The sequence below is a fragment of the Fulmarus glacialis genome, unplaced genomic scaffold (assembly GCF_000690835.1).
Source record: "Fulmarus glacialis isolate BGI_N327 unplaced genomic scaffold, ASM69083v1 scaffold6439, whole genome shotgun sequence".
Classification (NCBI taxonomy): Eukaryota; Metazoa; Chordata; class Aves; order Procellariiformes; family Procellariidae; genus Fulmarus; species Fulmarus glacialis.
The window spans coordinates 21,048-41,737 of record NW_009235136.1 but is presented as its reverse complement, the minus strand read 5'-3'; the positions used below and the strand labels follow the sequence as shown (position 1 = coordinate 41,737).

Here is a 20,690-nt window from a genome sequence, read left to right as displayed (position 1 = left end):
CCCCCCTCCCTGCTGCCGTCGCCCCTCTTCCGAGTCTGTCACACCCACGCGAGCGGCTGAAGAGACGGTTATAGCGGGTTCACGTTGGTATTGAAATAGGTGATTTTTAACCGCCGGGAGCAACAGGGAAGCCCCGGGAAGCTTGGCAGATGCCAACAACGTCAGACAAGCGATATCAATACGTAGATTTCCAACCCTTTTGAAAGAAATACTCTATTTCAGTAGCGTCTTCCGTGTTTGCACGGGGTATTTTCTTCCCTAACAGCTTATGCAGCAATTGGTCGTTTGAAACTGGAGAATGGCATAGGAGAGCCAGAATGGGTCCAGAACGGGTTTCGGTCCCTCTCCTCCCTCTGCCTTGTCGTGCCTTCGCTGCTGTGCTTGCTCCTCGTGGGAAGCGACTGCAGAGCGGTATGGAGGGAGAGAAGGGAAGAATTCCACCACCACATGGAAGCTGTATGTAAAATACAGTCACTATTTAAATTTGACGGGAAAATCCTTAGCCGTTAAATTTTACCAACATCTTCTGAGGGATTTCTACTGGTATTTTCAGCAAATGGCTTGGGAAAATTAATCCTTTAGGGGTTAGAATATTGCTGGGGGCTGTTTTCATTACGTCCTTCTCAGTTATTAGCAAATATATCAGAATAATGTGAGGTTGTTTGAAGACCAACCGTGGAGCCTAAGGTATTCTCAAAAGCAGAAATCCATAGTTTCCTATTTCAAATATTGCAGGAAGAATTAACAGGATTATAATCCTTTAGCAGATTAAAAAAAAAAAGATATTTTATGGAAAGAAAGAAGGGGAAAAAAAAGTTTAAATCTTAATGTTGTCCCTGATAACTGCAACAGAAAAAAAAAAAAAAAGGTATTTTTTCCATTTTAGCTCCCTAGAGACCTGGGGTAGGTGTTCTCATTGTGAAATGTCTGCCTCACTTGTGACTTATTGCAATCCAAAGTCCTGGTCCTGGATGGTTTCATATAGTAGATTATGGTGCTTCTGCTCATTTTTGAGCCTGGCTGAGGAGTTTGCAAAGCTCTCAATGGTCCATCAGAAATGTAAAGGTTTGCTGACCCCGACAACTTACTTGAGGATAAATTTGGGATTCTTCATTCTCAGAACTTAAAGCTACAGCCTCAAAGATTTGCCACGTTACCTTTTTCTGTTAAAGAGACAAGCATTTTGGTATGGGTTTGATTTCTTGTTTTCCACAGAAAATTTTTGATACAAGGCCTTTGAAGTGTTGGGGTGAGAGCATAAAAAATGGTTGAAGTAGATGAAGATTTATTAAAATGTGTAGTTCATTGTATTGATCTGCGGTTTAGCACTTCAGCTTTCCAATTCTTTGGATGTCAAAATACACTTACAAATATAGCATGGGTTTTGTGTCTATCGTATTATTCTCAAGACATGATTTTTCTTTCAATTGTGATTTTGTTTGTGAGGTCAGAATATCTATACAGAGCCATGTAGTGATTTACCCAGTGAGAAAAGGATTTTCGTGTACGATTACCTCCTCTTTATTTGTGCATTTATGAATCCTTTTTTCAGAAATTCTTATATAGCTGCGACTGCTGCTCAAATTGCCATGGTTTTTAAAGAGAATAATGCTTATTGATAGTTCCCACATGCACTGGCAGGCACATCTAAAACCTGTACTTTTGTGTTCACAGCTTGCATAATGTAAAATTTAGAGATTGCTTGTCAAACTAAGTGTCAGCTGAGTTTCCTAGGAAACTCACTGAAGATATTTATAAAACTACAGATCAGCTTAATAATAGATATAATAATGTCAGTAGCTCGTGATTGTTTTTTTTAACTTTATCAGTCCATTTTTCTTTACTTTAATTTGTTGGCAAACCAAACCACTGCATTTCCAAACAGAGCAGTGAAGACCTTCCTTCCAGTATCTTGCCTCATTTATTTAAAAAAAAAAAGTAGTTTGTGCTGTTCCATGTAAGGAAATGTAAAACACCCTACAGTGAAATTAAGAAGAACCTAAATGTCATACTGATTATGAGATTGAATCCTTTATAAATAAAACCACAATTGTGAAGTAGAAATATAAATGTTATATAATATGTTATAGTTTTATTCACAGTTGAGTTGACTGCGTGAGTTTAAAGTTCATTGCACATGCATGCAAACCAGTCACTGCAGAATTAACAAAAATCCTGAGTATGGGTTTCTACAGAAGCTGCATAAATAGAAGACCTGTCAGTATTGTAAAAAGGCATAATTCTGTGAAAATAATTTTATCCCTGAGCTGAAAAAAACAGGATCTAAAAAGAGAATAAGAGATACTGATGTCCATTTTTATTCATTTTTCTGCTATTGTGTTTTCCTCACATTGATTCTTTGAGTGGAGACATGAGCATTGACACAGTTGGGAGGTATCATCATACTTTAAGCACTTTAAATTGAAATTTTAGTCATGTAAATTTAAAATTTGCTGGTGTGTGTATATATATGTATATGTATATGTATATGTATAAAAGAACGTATGTTATGCCAAAACATAATTATTAGAGGCATTTAGGATTAGTAGAAATTAACGTTCTTTAGAAAACAATTTAGAAAAGTGATTCCAGCTTTCCCATTTTAATACAGTAATGAGAATGAAGTTAGCATATGTAGTAATGAGGCAGTACTGACTCCTTATCTCATGTGGAATCCATTACTTGTACCTACTATGTACATTTGCCTGTCAGAGCTATTTTTTGATATTGTGCTGATTAGCCAAGTAAGGACCTTACATGAAGGATATTCAAGAACTGATTTTCTTTCGAAAAAGTAAGAATATAGCTTTTTGTGTTTCGGTGTCTAGAAATCTCAGTGCATGTTTAATGCAGTTGCAAAAGAAATCTTAGGAAGCCTGTCCATCACACACTGGAAAGGTTAATTTTCTGTAAAGCTATGAAATTTAGCCAAATCCTAATAGTAGTTGCATGTTGGTTTATTGGATGCTATCAATATCATTGCAGCTTGATACAGCGGGGTGGCAGGTAAAACCTTGTAAATCATGGTATTTATTTTGATACAGATCGCATGTGGCCAGCAACCTTACAAGCATAAAACGTTACAGCTGCTATGTCAAGTGATATTTTTTAAGCACGTGATATTTGTCAGAGCTCACTCTCTCCTAGCTGCGGTGTTGCAGTTTAGGGTATTTGAAACTGATCCTTTTACTGGGAGGAGGCTGATGATTTCTAAATGGAAGACGACTTGGGCTGATACGTAGGACATTTAATTGGGAGACTTCCCAACGCTGCCATGGATTGTTTGTAGTGTAACTCTGCGTTACTCACTCCTCTGTTCCTTACCATAATTTGCCTGTTTGGAAAATGCAAATGCTAACAACCAATAACCTTCCTGAAGTGCTTATTGTGTAGGTGAGAGAGATGTGAATTGGTACTGAATACCATGTTTAATCATTTTGGACAAATTCTGCCAACATGACCTTGGTATTGGGGAGACAAGATGTATCGTTTCTTGATTTATACATCAACTCCAGAAGGAATATTTCTGCAAGAAAAACACCGATTCACGCTGTCTTGGGAGGTTTGTGGTGGAGTCGTACTTGTGCACAAATATTTGCTTCTGTCCACACTCTTAGCCAGATCCCTTTCTGTGTCAGCCATAGTTGAGGAGCATTTTCTCCCCTGACTTCTGTTGCATTTATCGATCCTGAGCTGCGTGAACAATTGCACTGCCCACAGCAGTTTGCTAGCTCTCCCTCAGGCTCCTGCCCATTTTCTGCAGGGTTGTTTAGCCTGCTGGCGGTGCCACCTTACTGCGCTCAGAGACTGGATTTACCCCTCTGCTAACCTTTTACCCTGATGAAAAATGGCTGTTTCCGGGCCCGTCAGATCAAACTGTTAAGAAACTGGAAAGAAAACTTCGAAACGGACTTGGAAATACAAGAGTGCTGCCTGAACAGCTGTGTTAAGGAAAATGACTCTGTGTTTAGGAAGATAATCAGCTTGGAGGCATTTTTGGTTTTGGCTTTTTTGCCTTCTTTTTCATCTCGTGTGCTGCAAGCGTGAGATGAGAGTTGTGTTAATGATAGGTGTGCCACTTAAAAATACATCGCTCTGCTCCGGTGTCTGCATTAACTGTGGGGGTAACTGAAGTTAAACTTTGCTTAATCAATATTCTCAAGTTGACGAATATCATCTGACCAAAAGCTTCAGTCTGAATACAGCTGCTTTCTCATGGTGACTGTAGCTGACTATAAAGATGTATTTTTATATCTTTATATAAGTTTATGGTGGCTTTTGGCAGGGGAGAAGGTTTTGTAAAAAGATTATTTTTCTTTAGAGTTTGTTCAGTGTAGTTTTGTTATCAGGCACCCATCGTGTTGCGCTGAACAGTGATTTTTTAAACAATATGCTTAGCTGTCACACCTTGATCATCCAGAAAGAAAAGCAGGGTATTCTAACTGTAGATACTGCGTTTTGTTTCCCTATTGTAACAATGGAGGTTCAAAAAGAAAAAATAGTATAAGTAAATATATATGCAGCGTACTTTCTTTTCCTTTCAGTTCGTATCCGTGGGAAAGTGCTATGAGAATTACAAACAGGCTTTTAGGGGGGTATTTTTTCAACTGGTCAGTGTGTGTGACCCCAGTGTTAACAGTGAGTCACATTGTAAGTCAAGAGTTCACTGTTTTTTTGTCTTTCCCACTGCAATTAAATAGATTCCACATGCACACCCAAGTAAAATTGGGAAAAACTTGCCAGTTGATAAAGAAATCTTGATAATATTGTAGCAGGATGAGTCAGCTGGTGGGATATTCACTGACAAATAACAAATAACAATGCAGAAATTCAAGAAAGCTCCTAAGTCATGCAGGCAGTCTGGGGAAAATGAGCCAGCTGGGCTCACATGAAATCTAAGAAATGGATGAAAGTCAGAGAGGAGAACCTGCCTATATTTTAGCTATACGTGTAAAATCACATTTTTATGTCCTTAATACTGCCATTCTAACATGTTCTAGGAAAGAATTAAAGCTTGAAAAGATTTTTTAAATAATTGGAGAATGTGGTTCCCCTTTTTTTTTCCAGTTCCCTTTTCTCTTGCCCTTCCCTGCAGTTGTAAGTTTTTGTTTCACCTTATGCATCTCACTGAGTTTTGGCGACATAAAGAGACAGACTGGTTAACCTCCGCTTCATGTCAGTTTTGCTTTCCGCTTCTTATGCTTTAGTTGAGTGTTTGAGGGCAGCATGTCAGTCCAAAACTATTTGTATATATTAACAAGCATTTCTACTAGCGTTACTGAGACCGTAATTAACATAACATTATGCTAGATTAGCATTATGCTAAATAAAGGCAACCCTTCACCCCATTTTCTTTTTTAAACCCCAAAGTGTTTTATGTCTAAACAACTATATGTTTATAACGTTATGACACATGGTTAGTCTTAGTATTTTTTAGTGGACCTCACAAAATTATAACGTTTAACTGCATTTGGACCGCTTGTGGGTACTTCATAACAGTAAGTGTAGAAGCACTGTATTGAAACTAAGTCTGGGTAAAAAGTTGTTTGGCTCAGAAAATGTAACCTCAGTCAATGTAAATAAATCATCAGGCTCATACCTTTACCATTGGACTTGTGTTTTACTTTGCAGCAGGAGTCTAAACCAGAAAAGGTAGTAAAAAGTGTTATACTAGACTATTTTACATATCTTAGTGCATGTTTATTTTTCTTCTAGCTTTTTAGAAAGAATTGACAGCGTCAGCATGGATGACTACACACCCACAGATCAGGTTAGTATAACTAATGGGGTAGGGTCTGAACCAAGACACCCATTCATATGAATTCTTCATGTAATTTATTTTAGTCCCAATAGCAGCTGAAATAGGGCATACCGCATAATATCAAAATACAGTCTAGCAGTTTCAATAATGGATATTAAAAAGGAATAGGCTTTTTGGTTGTGCAAGCTTGTCTTTTACTGTTATTATATGTAGGTCGGTGATTCCTGTAATACATCTGTTATTTCTTGCTTTCCATTCTGTGTCCCGCAAACAAAGCGAAGGGAATGTAAAAGCCTACGGTTTCCCTCACCAGCCTTCGCTACACAGAAGCAGTGTTTTATTTCAATGGTGGAGGTGATGGAAACCCAGAGGGAGGCTTCCCACGTCCATCAGAGAGGTCCTTCAGAGGCAGAAGCCTGCAGTGGGTCTAGTGTCCAAATTCAGGGGAGAGCACCAGCAGCAGCAGCAGACTTTATGGACTTCTCTGCGGGCATGCAGACACTTTCTTTCCAGCCTGTGCCCATCTCCTATGGGCAGGATATTTTCTATTTAAGCCTTATTTGCAGGACAGTACACTTTTTTCCCAGATGTCATGATACATCTTGATAGAGTGCTCTAATGACAAACACATTCAGGGAAGTTAAGGCTGAATTGGTGCAGCCTTGAAATAAGAAAGGGCTTCACCATGGTGCACGGCTTCGGCTGCCTTCCCGGAGCTCAGGCTGTGTGGTTTCCTTGGGCAGGATGTCTCTTCGGCAAACTTATTCTGAGGTGGTTATTTTTCAGTGCTGGTATCCCACTGTCATCTAGTAGTCTCAGCCAAGATTGTGGGCCACGTCATAAACTGCAAATACAGGTGGCAGAAGAGAATCCCTGCACTAGATAATTCAGTCTAACCATGCAAGGTGTATAACGGGTGGATGCCCTTAAAAAAACACAATTGCCAAATCTCATTGTGCAATCAGGGACTGAAATTCAGAGAAATGAAGTGACTTGCCAGATATCACACAAGGAAGCATGCGGAGCAGAGCCTGTTCCTTCAGACCTAGTTCAGGCCTATAACCACAAGCTTGTCCAATTACTCTGATGGTATCCTGAAATAGAAGGCAGTAAAAAGTAGTATGCTTTGTATTAAAAGGTGAAACTTGTATAGTTGATCCAATATAGGATCAATTATGAAAGCCCTCAAGACATTTTCAGAGCAAAGCAGTAGCACTGGGATTTACTCCGTCTAGACCTCATGGTCTGATTTTAGCATTGATACCACTCGGCTGGAGAGAGAAGTCAATGAAGCAAAGCCTCATTTTTGCTTTCATTATTTATGTTAGTGTTGGCCTGTTTGTTCCTGGGAGGCCTTTCTCTACCTGGAGCAGTCATTCATCATCTAGAAATTTTTCCTGATATTTCCTTTGGGAAGAAATGCCGTGTGTCTCCAAAGAGCAGGAGAGGCCTTTGGTATTTGGCAGGCGGAAAACTTCTGCTCTAAAGGAGGGATTCTCTTTTGCTTTTGGATTTTCATCCTGTTATGCTGTATCATTTTTTTTAATTAACTGGTAAAAATCACTACTTTCCTTTTTTCCCTTGCTTTCTTTAATTTTTTTTGCACCATCCCAAAATAATGAGTGAGTCCAATAACAAATAAATGTCAGCAAGTGACAGAAAATGACAGTAACATATAAAATAACTAAAAAAATTAAATAAGCGGCCTTCAGTTGAGTTCATGCGGCTGTCAAAGCAGCCGAGGTTTGCCAGCTACCAGAGTCCTTGAAGCAGTAGATGGTAGGGTAGGGGAAAAAGGCAAGCTGTGCTTGGAGTCTGCACCACTGTCTGTCTCCTTCCCTCCCTGCTTTCGCAGCCGCTGCGTGGCAAGGAGAGCTAAGCTAGACCGAGCGGCCCTTCTCTTGCCCCAGGAAGGGAGTGCTCCCCAGGCAGGCAGCCGTGCCGAGAGGTGGCTGCTCAGGGGGGTTCATCCCCATCAGGCATACAGCAGCTTTGTCTGGCCTCCAATTTTGTTCTGCACCCGCTGCCCAAGCAGCAGTGCTGGATAGTCAAGGTTAAAAATGCTGCTGGTGATGACAGTGGCACATGGTGAGCTAGTTGCCTGAGGTATGCATCATAAATTGCTTTTGCCTACTTCCTTTGAGAATCTAGGAAATTATTATTTTTTTAATTATTAAAAGAATGTTATTTAAGTTGTAAAGTACTGCTAGTTTGAAAAATAAGAAAGAAGTGCTGGATTTGCGTACAACCTAAATTCTGTTCCCCTGTGTTCTGTAATAGAGCTTTAATTACTCAGTCACAAGCTACTATTTCGATAGGATTCCTGTCTCATTCAATACAAAAGAGGGCAGAATTAAGGTTGCCTGGGCAACTGTAAAACTGGAGTTTTCTAACATTTCAATACTTGACTTTACAACATGAATAACATTTTTCTTAGTTTTATGTAACTTCAGAATTCATTATCGACGTCACATACAAAATTGTATGACCATCAATAACAGGTTTCAGTGGGCAGTAAGGAGAATGTATATAGGGTCTCCTCATTTCTGAGTGCGCACAAACCAAATGCAGAGTTGATGTTTGTGTATATCCAATGTGTCAGTATGGACAAATGCAGGTTTACCAACAAGTCTGATTGGTGTCAGTGTGGACAAATGCAGGTTTAACAACAAGTCTGATTGAACTTCAATTAAGTGGAACATTTAAGACTTTTCATGGAAAATAATATTCCATGCTTTTAAAAACAAAATGAGGTTAGAAAAAAAACTTGCTAATCAGCTTCTGTGTTCTCATTTCCAGGACCTATTAAGATGCAGAGTGTTGACATCAGGGATTTTTGAAACAAGATTTCAAGTAGATAAAGTAAATTTCCAGTAAGTCTGTTAGTAATAATATATTAATATCATACTAATTTTTAACAACTTAGTTCAGATGTCTGTGCTCACGTGTGCTTGGTATAGTAGGTTTAGGGTGGGAGTTGGGGTTTTTTTGTTTAGTTGGTTTGGTTTTTTAGTCTCTTTCCATGGGTCCTAGTAAAATTGCCTCGTACTTTGCAAGAAGAGCTGATATTAGTTACTGCGTATTAGTGATGCTCTATTGTGGGGTTGTCTGTAGCTGTTTTTACTAACGGGTTCATTGATATAGCACTGTAAACTCATAAAATACTTTTGGGGATAAGATCTCACAGAAGTCAGTGGGAATCCTGCCACAAGTCAGACTTTGTACAGCAGGATGAGGAGAGTTAAATGTCTCCCTTCTTCCAGAGGGCTGCAAGCTCTGTGTTTGTCAAAGTTTTACGCTATGTCTCTGTAAAACACCCGCCATCGGGCTGCTTCTGCTCACCGGTTCTTGCCCAGAAGGGTGGCAGTGCTGACAGGGCAGAGCTGTCCCCATGTCCTCCTCCTTACAGAGACGTACTCTCCCCACCACCCTTCAGAATATGCCAAAACCTGTCCTTGTTTATAGTACAGTAGGTCCAACCTTACATGCCACATGCGCTTCTGTGGGCTGGAAAGGCCAACACTTGCCTTGGAAAAGAGTATATTTGTCATTTTATGGGTTCAGTAGCCTTCTCCGGGCAGAGCGGGACAGGTGGAGCTATGCAGCTCTCTGAATGCAGTGCGGCATCAGCAGAGCTCTTGACATGCAGCGTGGCATCAGCAGATCTCTCTCCCCTTCAGGCAGTATTTTGCTGCCGCTGTCCTTGGGGCTGTCGGTTTTTTAAACTAAACTCTTGTGCTGCATGCTTCGTGTGACTTTCCTAGTGCACATAAGTGATATAACATCCTATGGCTTTTTAACAGCATGTTTGATGTAGGTGGCCAGAGAGATGAGAGAAGAAAATGGATCCAATGCTTTAATGGTAAGTAAAAATATTCCACGTTTTTATTTTGAACTTATTCTCTGAGGTGTGAGCAGCTTAGTATTCATATTCTCACTCAGTGTGTCACTAGTACAGGAGTCCAGTGTTACGGTTATTTTCTTCAGATATTTTTGGCAGTTTGGGGAGTAGTGGCAGTGTTACCCCGAGGAGTATGTGCTGGGATAACAGAGATGTTCTTTTCTCTCTCCTTTCTGTCTTTCTTTTGTGTGCTCTGCCCAGATGTCACAGCTATCATCTTCGTTGTGGCTTGCAGCAGCTACAACATGGTAATAAGGGAAGACAATAACACAAACAGACTACGGGAATCCCTGGACCTTTTCAAAAGTATCTGGAATAATAGGTAAAACACACCTCATTTCCCACCCACCCTCCCCAATTTAGCTGCAGTTCAACTCCTTACAAAATAGGCCTTCCCTTACTATATGCTCAGATTGCTTATTCAGAAAATGTCCAAGTAGGGCCAGGTCACAGGGTGCCCCCGCAGTGTGTACCCCTCCCCAGCGGGGGCCGTGGCACAGGGACGGTGCACACGGCATTTCGCCGCTGCTGCCAAAATGATGCAGGGCATGGGGACAGCTTGGAAAGGGCAAGCTCCCCGTGCCAGCTGCCATGAGGGAAGCAGGGGAGACCCCTTCCTGGCATCACTGCACTGCTTGGCCGAGACTGAGAGCATCCTCCAAATTACATTTCATCTCCTCCTCAAATGCAGCAGGAGGAGCAGCTAGCTGTTGGTGTTGCATTTGATTGACTGGCTGGGGTCCGCGTGGGCAGCCGCTCTCGTAAGACTCGTCTGTGGGAGCGCACAGTTTCTCTGCCTTGTGGGATGATATTTCAGATCTAATCTAATTGTAACTGCCACTAAATTGCCATTCTGCCACAGTGCATGTAAATTATAGATATGTAACCAAATAGCAATCTGAATAGGTTCTTGATAGAGAATAAGTAAAAACAATAAACAAAATAAGGTACTGAAGTTTTCACCACATACCTGTGAGGATGCTGTGCACTGAGAAGTGATTGAAGGTAGAGTGAGGAAAAATATTAAGCGCAAGTCCAAAAGGCACATCGTCACAGTGATGGCTAGGTATTAATTGGGGAAGAAAACAGATTATTTTCTTTTTGATTCATCAGGTGTCTTACAGGCCACCCTAAAAGACAGGATATCTGTGTGGATGAACAATAGTTAAGAGCAGTCTGAGGGAAGGCAGCTTTCCAGCCTTTTTCTTTTGCTTCAGCAAAACCAAACAAAGTAGACAGTAATGTCTGTTTTTGGACTTTTGTGCTTTTAGGAAATGTCGTAATTTTCCCAACTCGATATCAAAAGGATAATTTAGAAAACAATATTTGAAGACTGCTCTCTTCGGCAATGTCTACTGCAGTTTTTATAAATATATTTACAGATCCTATAAATACACCCACCAACACAGGTGCAACCCAATCGAAACAATAATTTAGGTAATCTTTTTTTCTGTTGAAGCATGTTCCACACTACTTCACCCTCTGTCCATGCAGGGAGATCCAGTAAATTTTCTGTTGAAGTGATATGTTTTCCTTGATTAAGGTGTCAGAGATAACACAAACATTTGGTTTGGTTTTGACAGGTGGTTACGGACCATTTCTATCATTTTGTTCTTGAATAAACAGGACATGCTGGCTGAAAAAGTCTTGGCAGGGAAATCAAAAATCGAAGATTACTTTCCTGAATACGTGCATTATACTGTACCTGAGGATGGTAAGGTTTTTCACCACACAGGGATGGGACCTGCTGGCGTAGCGCAGCTCATAGTTCCTCTCTCTGTCTCTCTCTCTCTCTCTCACATACACACAAATTCACAAGCACACAGCGTTCCTTAACGCGAACTGTTGGTCAGGAAAGAAGCGTGCCGGCAGCACATAGCTTGGAGGTGCCCCAGCACAGGCAGGGTCTGAAGGGGCTCTAGCTGCTGGCGGGGGGTGTGGAGAGACCACGGGGGGCTGACTCCAGAGTGCCTGCCTTCCCCTGTTTTGGAGCAGCCCACAGTCCCAGGAAAGCAAAGCTGCCAAGCATGTCTCTCCCCTGCCAGATGCTTCTGCCTGGGCCTCCTGCGGTGATGAACTTTGTTAGGGATTCATTAGACTTATTTTGCGGCCATTCTGCATCCTCCAGGACTGTAACTTCAGCCTTTGCCAGTACTGACAGGAAGCCCAGCAGATCAGCGAGGGAACTTTAATGGAGGAAAACCACATCAATAAATACAGAACGAGCTGTGGTGATGGAGCGATTCGCTTGGGTTCAGTTTCTTATCATTTCAAGAAGTACAGTGATTCCTGCACTGCAGTAACATACTGCCTAAGTAAACTCTGGTATTATGCCGGTTTTATACCAGGCAGAAGGCTTCTAAATATCTCAGGTCTGCGTCTAGCAAAAGTGGTAAAACTTGCACTTTCTGACCGCTAGCCTCTGCCTTACCCAAGTGATGCCCCTGGCATAGCGCTTGCAGCCACCTGTTGGAGAAGGCTTTTGTTGTCCCAAGAACAGCCTAGGTTATTGAAGATAACTAACTAGGTTAGTGAAGATGGTAATAAGCTATTTTCAGCTTTCATTCAGGTCTGGAATTTCAGGAGTGTGATGCTGAGTTTCAGGTGGAGAGGATAAATAAACTGCCCTGAAATCTGAGTTAACCTGGCACCGTTAGTTTTACGATGCTGAGGGCTTTCAGAAGGAATCTCCTGTCACCATCACCCAAATTTCCCTCTCCCAAACATACACCTCATATATACAGAGTTTGGGTAAATTTTCAACGTTTTTTTATAGTAAGCCAGTTGTCAGAATAAAGTAGCTTTTGGTGTTTCTCAGTGGGATTTCACAGCGGATTTCCAGAGTGATCCAGAATATTCACACATGAAGCAGCTCTCTATTTTTAACCTGTAGTTGTTCATTTGTTCTTTAATTTCAGCTGACATTATTTAAGGACAGCAGCACTGAACTCCAAGATGCTGCCGATTGTGCTGCTGCTCTATGCGCTATATGTCCCTAGCACTATAGATAAGAGGAAAAAATGTTTCCATATTCTGATAAATTCTGCCCTTTACCATATTATGTTTATAAGCATCTCATTTGGTATCTTAGATGAGGAGAAGTCACACTGAAGGGAAATGAATAGGTTATCTCTTCACTGTATTGGTTTTTACACTTACAGTAAATATAGTTGTTACATGGCCTAGATAGAGATGACTTTATCTGCCAACAGTTAGTACTGACCAGTGAGTCTCCTGCTCAGCAAGAATTTAATCTAAAGCCCCTTGATGGGCAGTATATCTAAGTATTCTGCTGACTCTGGGCCTGGAAATAAAATATATATATTAAAAGATCTTTCAATGCTATCATTTTTTTTCAAGTGTAATCTTGGACTAACCATTTTTAAACCCAAATTCCTGCCTGCAGAAGCTTTATTCAAGAGATGCTGTTCTGCTGCAGAAACTGAACAGCTCAGCTGCTTTTTCTAGTCATATTTTCTGATAAAAGTTAAACCTTGACTCCCACTTATTTTGTATCTATATGAACAAACTTGTGGATGTGAGTAAGCCTTTTTATGATATGACCAGTGACATTGTTGAAACGATTCCAGCAATTTTCAGGTTCCTAAATATGTTAAATGCATAGGCAGGTTTTACAGTACCCTTCCATTTTAGAATTACCTATCAGGAATCTCCTGTGGATGTTTAACATTTTAATTTTTGTGTGAAGGACTACTTCCTCCTTATTAAATCTTTTATTATGAAAAGTAGATGATTGTTTGCTTTTCATGTTTCTGATGTCATTATTTTTAATTGAACAGCAACACCAGATGCAGGAGAAGACCCCAAAGTCACAAGAGCCAAGTTCTTCATCCGGGATGAGTTTTTAGTGAGTAATTTTGATCTTATGTGTGATTCTATCATAGGAAATACTGGCAGATGGCGTAGCTTATTTAGAGAAAACTGATGGGTTTTGCAGAAAGCTAGAAGGAGAGGAGAACGTCTGGCAATTCCCTAATTCTTTTCAGCTGCCCATCTTGCAGAACCTTCCCCAGTGCTTGCACATTTTTACGCCCATTTTATATAAAGTCACCTGGCCTGCAAAGTGTCACACAGCAAGTAAGTACTAGTGCTGAAAACAGTCGTGTGCCTGCCTGCTTGATTCCAGGTTCGGTGTGGGTGCTGGCAGCCCTCCCTCTCTGCGCAGGGGAACAATGCCAAGCACTATTTCCATTGCCAGTGAGTGAGGTTTTCTGTGGTTGTCTTTACCTGTAAGATGCTACTGGCTGTTGCCTTGGATGTTTATTTTGTGTATCGGTCCAGTCCATGTTTAAGCAAATAGGCTTTTTGGGTTTTTATCCTGCATTCCTCCAAGGGCTTTGGCAGTGGTCAGCTGGCAAGAGGGAATGAACAAAAAAGCAGATTTTATCCTTAAATAAGATTCTGTTATGCCTGTTAGAAAGTTTGCCTCACCCTAGGACTGGTGTTATGGCCCTACTGAGGAATCATAAGAACGTGTCCTTGTCTGGTCACAGTTATTCTTGCAATTAAGGTTTCCTCCAAAGCTGGTGCCGGAGAGGTGTTGGCTACATTTCGCAGATACAAGCATTATCAGGCACGCGATCACAGCCCAGCGCTGCTATCAGAAACAGAGGGCTTATTCCAATATCACCTACGGCTTCACTGATACTGAGTCGTTCCCACAGTGTGAAGCAGTAACGGAGACCAGAACCGAAGCTCATCCATCTTGCCCTACTGGTAGAAACTGTATGGGGGTGTTCGAGAGAACAGATTTAATCATTAGAATTAAGAATTTTAAAGTCATTGTGCATTTACAAGTATTGTTAGGATTTACAGCTGTTGATGCAACAAGAAAGAAAGAAGCAATTAACTGTGTTCACACTTTGGGGATTTCCATTCACCACCTTAACCTTCCGGATTCTAAGGAAAAATGTCAGATTGTGCTGTATTAACAGAAGAGTTACCGAAAAAAAAAGCACTTCAAGCCAAATGTGTCTTGTGGTAATGCTGAAATGCTGTGAAGCAGGTGACAGTATCCAGTTTGGAAGGAGGGTCCAAGAGAACCAAATTATGGGGAAACTAGGGCGAAACTCCCCACCTTTATCTATTTTCATTATTTTAAAAAAACACGTCAAGGGCGAGGTCCTTACCTGCCATGACTCACTGGTATTACGGAAAGAGGCCACCTACGAAGCGGGGAGGGAGGGAAGGGGGCGTAGGCATTGCAACCACATAAAAAACCACCGTGCCTCTGCAGAGGGCCTCTGCAGCCGCGGGTGCTGGGGGCAGGAGAAGGGTTTGGGCAGGGGCCAGCATCCGCCAGCTGCCAGGCAGTCTCCAGGGCTCGGGCGTGGGGCCAAAACAGGGCCAAAACAGTTTTCCCCCCCTTTCCCCGCAACCGCCGCAGTCCTGGCAAAGAGCATCTCCTCCATAAGTAATGTTTGTGTGTTTCTCTCCTGGGTTTGTGCTTGGTTTCTCAGCGTAAAGAAACAGAGGGACGTAGTCATTTGAATAGTTGCTTTAAATTCTTGGGCTGTTTGAAATTAAAGTCTTGCAAGCAAGGGGTTTCTGCTCCCATAAACGGTCTGAACAGCCTGCATGTGCCCCAAGTAATGGAAGCCATGCACGGGCCCAGCGGGGAGGGTGTGGTGGGTGAAGGCTGAGTAGAAACAGCGAGTTCCAGTTTCATGGTGTCAGGCACAAAAGGCTGAAGTTTCGGAGAGGGGGGGACAAAGGGGACAGGGGGAGTAAGCTCAGCGTACAGACTAGGGAGAGGTCTGATGTCCTTAGCCAGGTGCAAGGAAGAAAAGGTGTATGTTTTCTACCTATGGCCTTTTTGGCTCTGCTTTATACGTTGCTTTCCAAGTCTCTTCATTTATGACCTTTTCCTTGTCCAGCTCGGTTAAATTTTCAGACACGATTCAGAGAAATCTGTTTTTATTCATTTATAAGCTTTATTGCGATTTTTATCATGGTAGCGGGTCTGCATAAGGCGTGGATATGTGTGAAAATCACCACCATGGCGCTGCACCCCTTAAAACTCTACCCGGCTGTAGCACTTGTACTGGCAAATTTAAAGCATGTAATTCGAAGAATTTTAGAAGGAGGTTAAATATAAACACATTTCCAACAACAATTGCTACACAGTAGTATCTGAGTATTGGGCAAAATACATTGGCTCCTTATTTCAGAATTGGTGTGGGGGCCTGTGGCCTCTGGGGGCTCCGGCGGCAGGCCTGGCTACTCGGCACCGTTGGATTTTAATGGGGGGAGCGGTGGATGAGGGCTGGCAGGACATATCTTGTAGGAAATTCTCCTTCCTTCAGCTCAGGTACGTCCTTCCTCCTCCCAAGCTCTTCATGGAGGCAGCGTGCTCGTGCACTCCTGTTTAGGCTGTTCCCCAGCCCCATTTTGGTGTTTTGTACACAGGGCTCTCCAGCTGCTGATGTTTTGTTTTAATACATCCCCAGTGTCTAGGTAACCCCTGTTAAAGCAGTGGCCCGGCCCCTCTGGTTAGTGCTGGTTTTTAAAAATCTGAACCTTGGAGGTGGAGGAGCTGCTGCTCAAACATACAAATAGTGCGTTTGGCTCCTCGCTGAAAACTGTCGTCCTGACCCCCGCAGTATAGGGACACCAGTATTAAATATTCCCGCTTGTGTTATAGGAAGGTAAGTGTACTTTCATTGCTGTCCCAGGGGGTATTTTTTTCCCCTCTGAACCAGTGCTAAGTAACATGCTAAATTCAGAATGAGTTTTGAGCAGGGGTGAAAATACTGCATTTGGCCTCAAATGAGAGAACTACAGAGCTGTCAGGGGACAAAAAAAACTTAACATTTTGAAAATACGTCCTTTGACATGCTTTATATGTAACCAGGTATCTCCAGAACATTGTAGGCAGCTTACAACCATAGGCGTTAGTGGAATCAGTGCTTGACAAACGCAAGCGAACACTTTGTGAAAGAACACTTATTTTACTGAAACACAAGAAAAAGATTGAACGTTGTGTTGGTAGGGTGGTGTGCTCTCTACTACCCACGTCTGGGTGGCACTGAAAGCGTTTGTACGTTGTCCCTCACTGACAGCATATAACATTTAGTCCTAGAAAGAGCACGTCAGCGTGGGAGTCTGATCCCTCTCTCGCACCCTTGCGTTGGTAACTGCTGTGTGCAGACATGCAGAGATGTTAATGCGCTTGTTAACAGCGTACTGAGGCCGTGCTGCTCAAAGGGAGCGCGCTGGAAGGGATGAGGGCAAGCGTGGCAATAGCAGCTGGAGGCTGCACGTATAGATGCAGGTCTCAGATCCCTGCAATAGGCCAGGGCCGAACTCCTCTGAGGCTTGCAAGATTGAAAAAGTGCAGCAGTTGTTGGAAGGCAGGCTGGACCATCATTTGGAGGACAATTTTTTTTTTCTCCAAGGAAGAAAAAAGTCTCGTCTGTCCTTGCTGCATGTGAGTGACAGCATTATACCACTCCCATAGAGAACAGTTCTGCAGGGAAAAAAAAAAGTAAAGCAGCTATTGTATCAAAAATAGAACCTCTATTGCACTTTTTACTGTTTTAAAATTAGTATCATCATGAATGTCCATGTACACCACTGTCTTTTCAGCCCTTGGGTTCCTAAGGGACTGATTTCCCCCAAACTTTACAAGACAACACTCTCCCCAAGTCTTGCTGGGAGATTTGGGGGCCTGTATCCTGAAGACAGACAAATACAATCTACATTTTAATTGAGCTTCAGCATCTTGCCACCATTGCAGTAATTTGTAAAACTTTTTTTTCCTCGTTTCATTATTGTTCAGTGTACTTCATGCTTTAAATATGGTCTGAACAATTTACTCATCAATTGACTAGGTTATTAAATTAGTATTTTTCATGAGGGAAGTCCTTGAACTAGGTATTGAGTGTAGCTTAGTAAGAAGACAATAATTTTTAGTATACATTTGGAAGCCCCCTATTTAATTAGTGTTGAATATCTAATGTTACCTACATTATCTGCAATTTCTTGTTGATCTAATTATGTAAATCAGGGCTTCTAAATGTCTATAGTTTTGCATATCTGTAGCTGTAGGTATCTAAAAGGTCAATCCCACATGTATTAAAAATATGTCTTTTGTTGTTTAGCCATTATAATTTGTAATAAAATTCAGAAAAGATTTATAAAAATTATTATCCCAAGAATCGACCTTCTGCTTTCATGACATTCCATATATATTCTTCAAGATAATGATCTAGAATGGATCCTGTAGTAGTACAGAACAAAATTACGGGTTTTTAAGATTCTGGGGAATTTTAACAAGATAACCACGGGTGAAGTGATGCTGGAGCTTAAGTTAGAAATCTAAAAAGTTGTGCAGTAGCCTTGCGAAAATGTAATTCTGCGTGGCCTGATGTTTGCTGGATTTGTGCATGTTTTATCATTCTTGGGAACCTGTCCACTTTAGTGATAATTCCACCATGTTCTGGTCTCAATAATGATACCAAGTCTTCAGCCGGCTTGATAAGTGCGCTAAGTAAAGGTAACTTCAGGGGCCTTCAGCTTCAAGAAGCAGAAGCAGTAGGGTGCTCTTCTCTGCTGCTACTACCTTCACAATTGGGAGGTTTTCAGTTTTGTGTTGCGGATTTAAAACAAGAGTTCAAAAATTTGCCACATGATGGCACCAAAAAAGAGAAAAAAAAATCCTGGGACAGGTGGATGTCAGACTGCAGTGCTGTCAGCAGCACAGATGAGCTGCACAGTAATGTCCAAATGATAATAGCTTGTGCAAATAATGATAGTGTCAGTGGCTCTTACAAGTTAGAGCCATATACTGACCCCATGATACTAGCGAAAACTTTTTTCTTTGTTTCAAATTTGTAATGCATGTTGGACTAGACCACAAACCTTCCTTCTTTTTATTTATTTATTTTAATGATCTATATACAGAATTTCCCAGGTTTCTTGGTACTCCCTAAGTCTATAGAGTGCTGAGATGTGAAACTTCTTGTGGCACAGCGCCTGACCTTTCTTTTCCTCACTTTTTTTTTCCGGCGAGCGGAGACGGCAGGCATTACTGCTACCCACACTTTACATGTGCAGTGGACACAGAAAATATCCGCAGAGTGTTCAACGACTGTCGAGACATCATTCAAAGGATGCATCTCCGCCAGTACGAACTCTTGTGAGGGGGATCACTGTGGAACCTGTGGTTTTAAATTCTTTGCTCCTTACTCTTTCTCTTGATACTACCCCACACAGGGTGGAAGAATATACTATAGAAATGTCAGTCTCTTCACTTTGTTTACTTTAATTATTTAACCTTAAAGCTGATTTGAAGCAAGTTTGGGTTGTTTTTCCTTCATGCTTTTTGGGACTATTTTTGTGCTTTATTTTGACATGCCACTTCTTCGTCATTCCACTAAGCCCTTCGGCTACCTCTGTTCCCTTAGGCTTTGTTTTTTTAACTGAACATGGCCTGCTAAATTTTTTCCAGCAGGTTAACGTCAGTTCAAACTGGTATGTCAGCTGGATGACACTAAAGTCATACCTATCCCTCTGTGTGGGTTTCCTTTTTAACATGACATTGAAGAGTACTTGATGGGTGAAAAAAAGATTAATGCACTTTGTATCAGGTTATTAAATACTGTTGAGGAAGTAGACACACAATGTAGCAGCACCACAATATTTATTACTCTGTCACAGTTTTTAGCATTTCTGAGTTGCAGGTCAACTGATAAAGTGACCTCCTCTTTTAAGCCGTTACTGGCACAGGAAGTAGAGTAGATAATGAGAGGAATAGTGAAGACAAAGCAATTTTTCTGGGGTTTTGGACCTAAGTGTCTCTGCACACCTCAGGCATTTGAATTACAGCTACTTTTCAGCCTGTTGCATCTAGGCAGAAAATTTACCACCCTCACTTACGTTATTTGTGCTGTCCACAAATGATCCTTTTAGTTCAGATCATTCTTGGACAACAGTCCTCTCCCTATATATATTTTTTTGTTTTACTGCTGGTTTATTATATTGTACAGACTGTAAAATGTAATATTATTTTGTACAACTTTATTGAAGAAAAATACTTGTAGAAGATCTTTGTGCCTTGATTATGGCTGTACCTGTAAAATGAGCTAAGATGTAAGTATGTTTTTGATTGCGCTGTACAGCTTGATGTCAACCTTACCTGCAGCAGTGACTGGAGGTAAGAACTTTATCTGTAGAGTTTAGGGGTTTTTTTCTGGTTTATATGAAAATGCTCTTTAGTATAAAAATTATAAATTATGCAAATTAACCACTTACCTTTCCAAGTAAGGTATTACAGTCACCGGATGTTGCAGCAAACATGCCTTTCTCTTTTGAAGTCTCAGCTTTAAAACATTGGAATTCATTCAAGTGTCCAAATTGCAACCTGGTGTTGTTCTAATGGGAACCAAGGATTATTTTTTTTTTCCTTTATATTTAGAAAATATGTTTGGTAATTCTTTGGTCATTCATAGAACTTCACAATTGCACAGACCGATTGTGAATGTGTAAAGCACCATTATATAGAGCTCTTCAATCTTTGTACCAACAGCGGCTTTCATTGTGCAAGTAAATAGCGAGAAAGAAGAAAAAAAAAAAAGGTGTATAAACCCTTGTGTCTGGCCTAAGAGAATTACAAGATGACATTTTTATTTCTCTTTTAATAAAGAGACACATTAGAAAATTGTTTTATTTTAAATATTGTAGAATCAAAATGTGTGAATATTTCTCAAACTTGAATAATTTATGCAAATGACATTCTCAAAACAAGTTGTGGTACAGTACAATATATAAAAAGCAAGAATTGCTGTAGCAATAAGGCATGTCCTTTTTAGTAACTATAACACTGCTTTATATTTTATACATAGGTGTTTTATGTCTGTGACTATATACTTTTCCTGTGTCCAAGATAACCTGTACAAATGTCTAAAATTACAGTTGCAATAACAGAAACCTAGAGAAGTGTTAGACTACATTACTTTATAGAGTGTTGTATCACACTTTGGACCATTCCCCCCACTTCATTTTAAA

General features: G+C 41.0%; 1 protein-coding gene across 1 annotated transcript; it reads left to right on the top strand.

Annotated features, from left to right (window-relative positions):
* Positions 1 to 5,715: 5,715 nt before the first annotated feature.
* On the top strand, positions 5,716 to 20,616 carry GNAL (guanine nucleotide binding protein (G protein), alpha activating activity polypeptide, olfactory type; the record flags this gene model as incomplete). The annotated part of the gene is made up of 9 exons (XM_009585897.1): positions 5,716 to 5,770; positions 8,561 to 8,634; positions 9,565 to 9,623; positions 9,864 to 9,984; positions 11,246 to 11,376; positions 13,463 to 13,534; positions 15,641 to 15,769; positions 16,327 to 16,330; positions 18,697 to 20,616. Coding segments are annotated over 9 exons (775 nt in total), but the record flags the coding sequence as incomplete, so codon positions are not given.
* Positions 20,617 to 20,690: the final 74 nt, after the last annotated feature.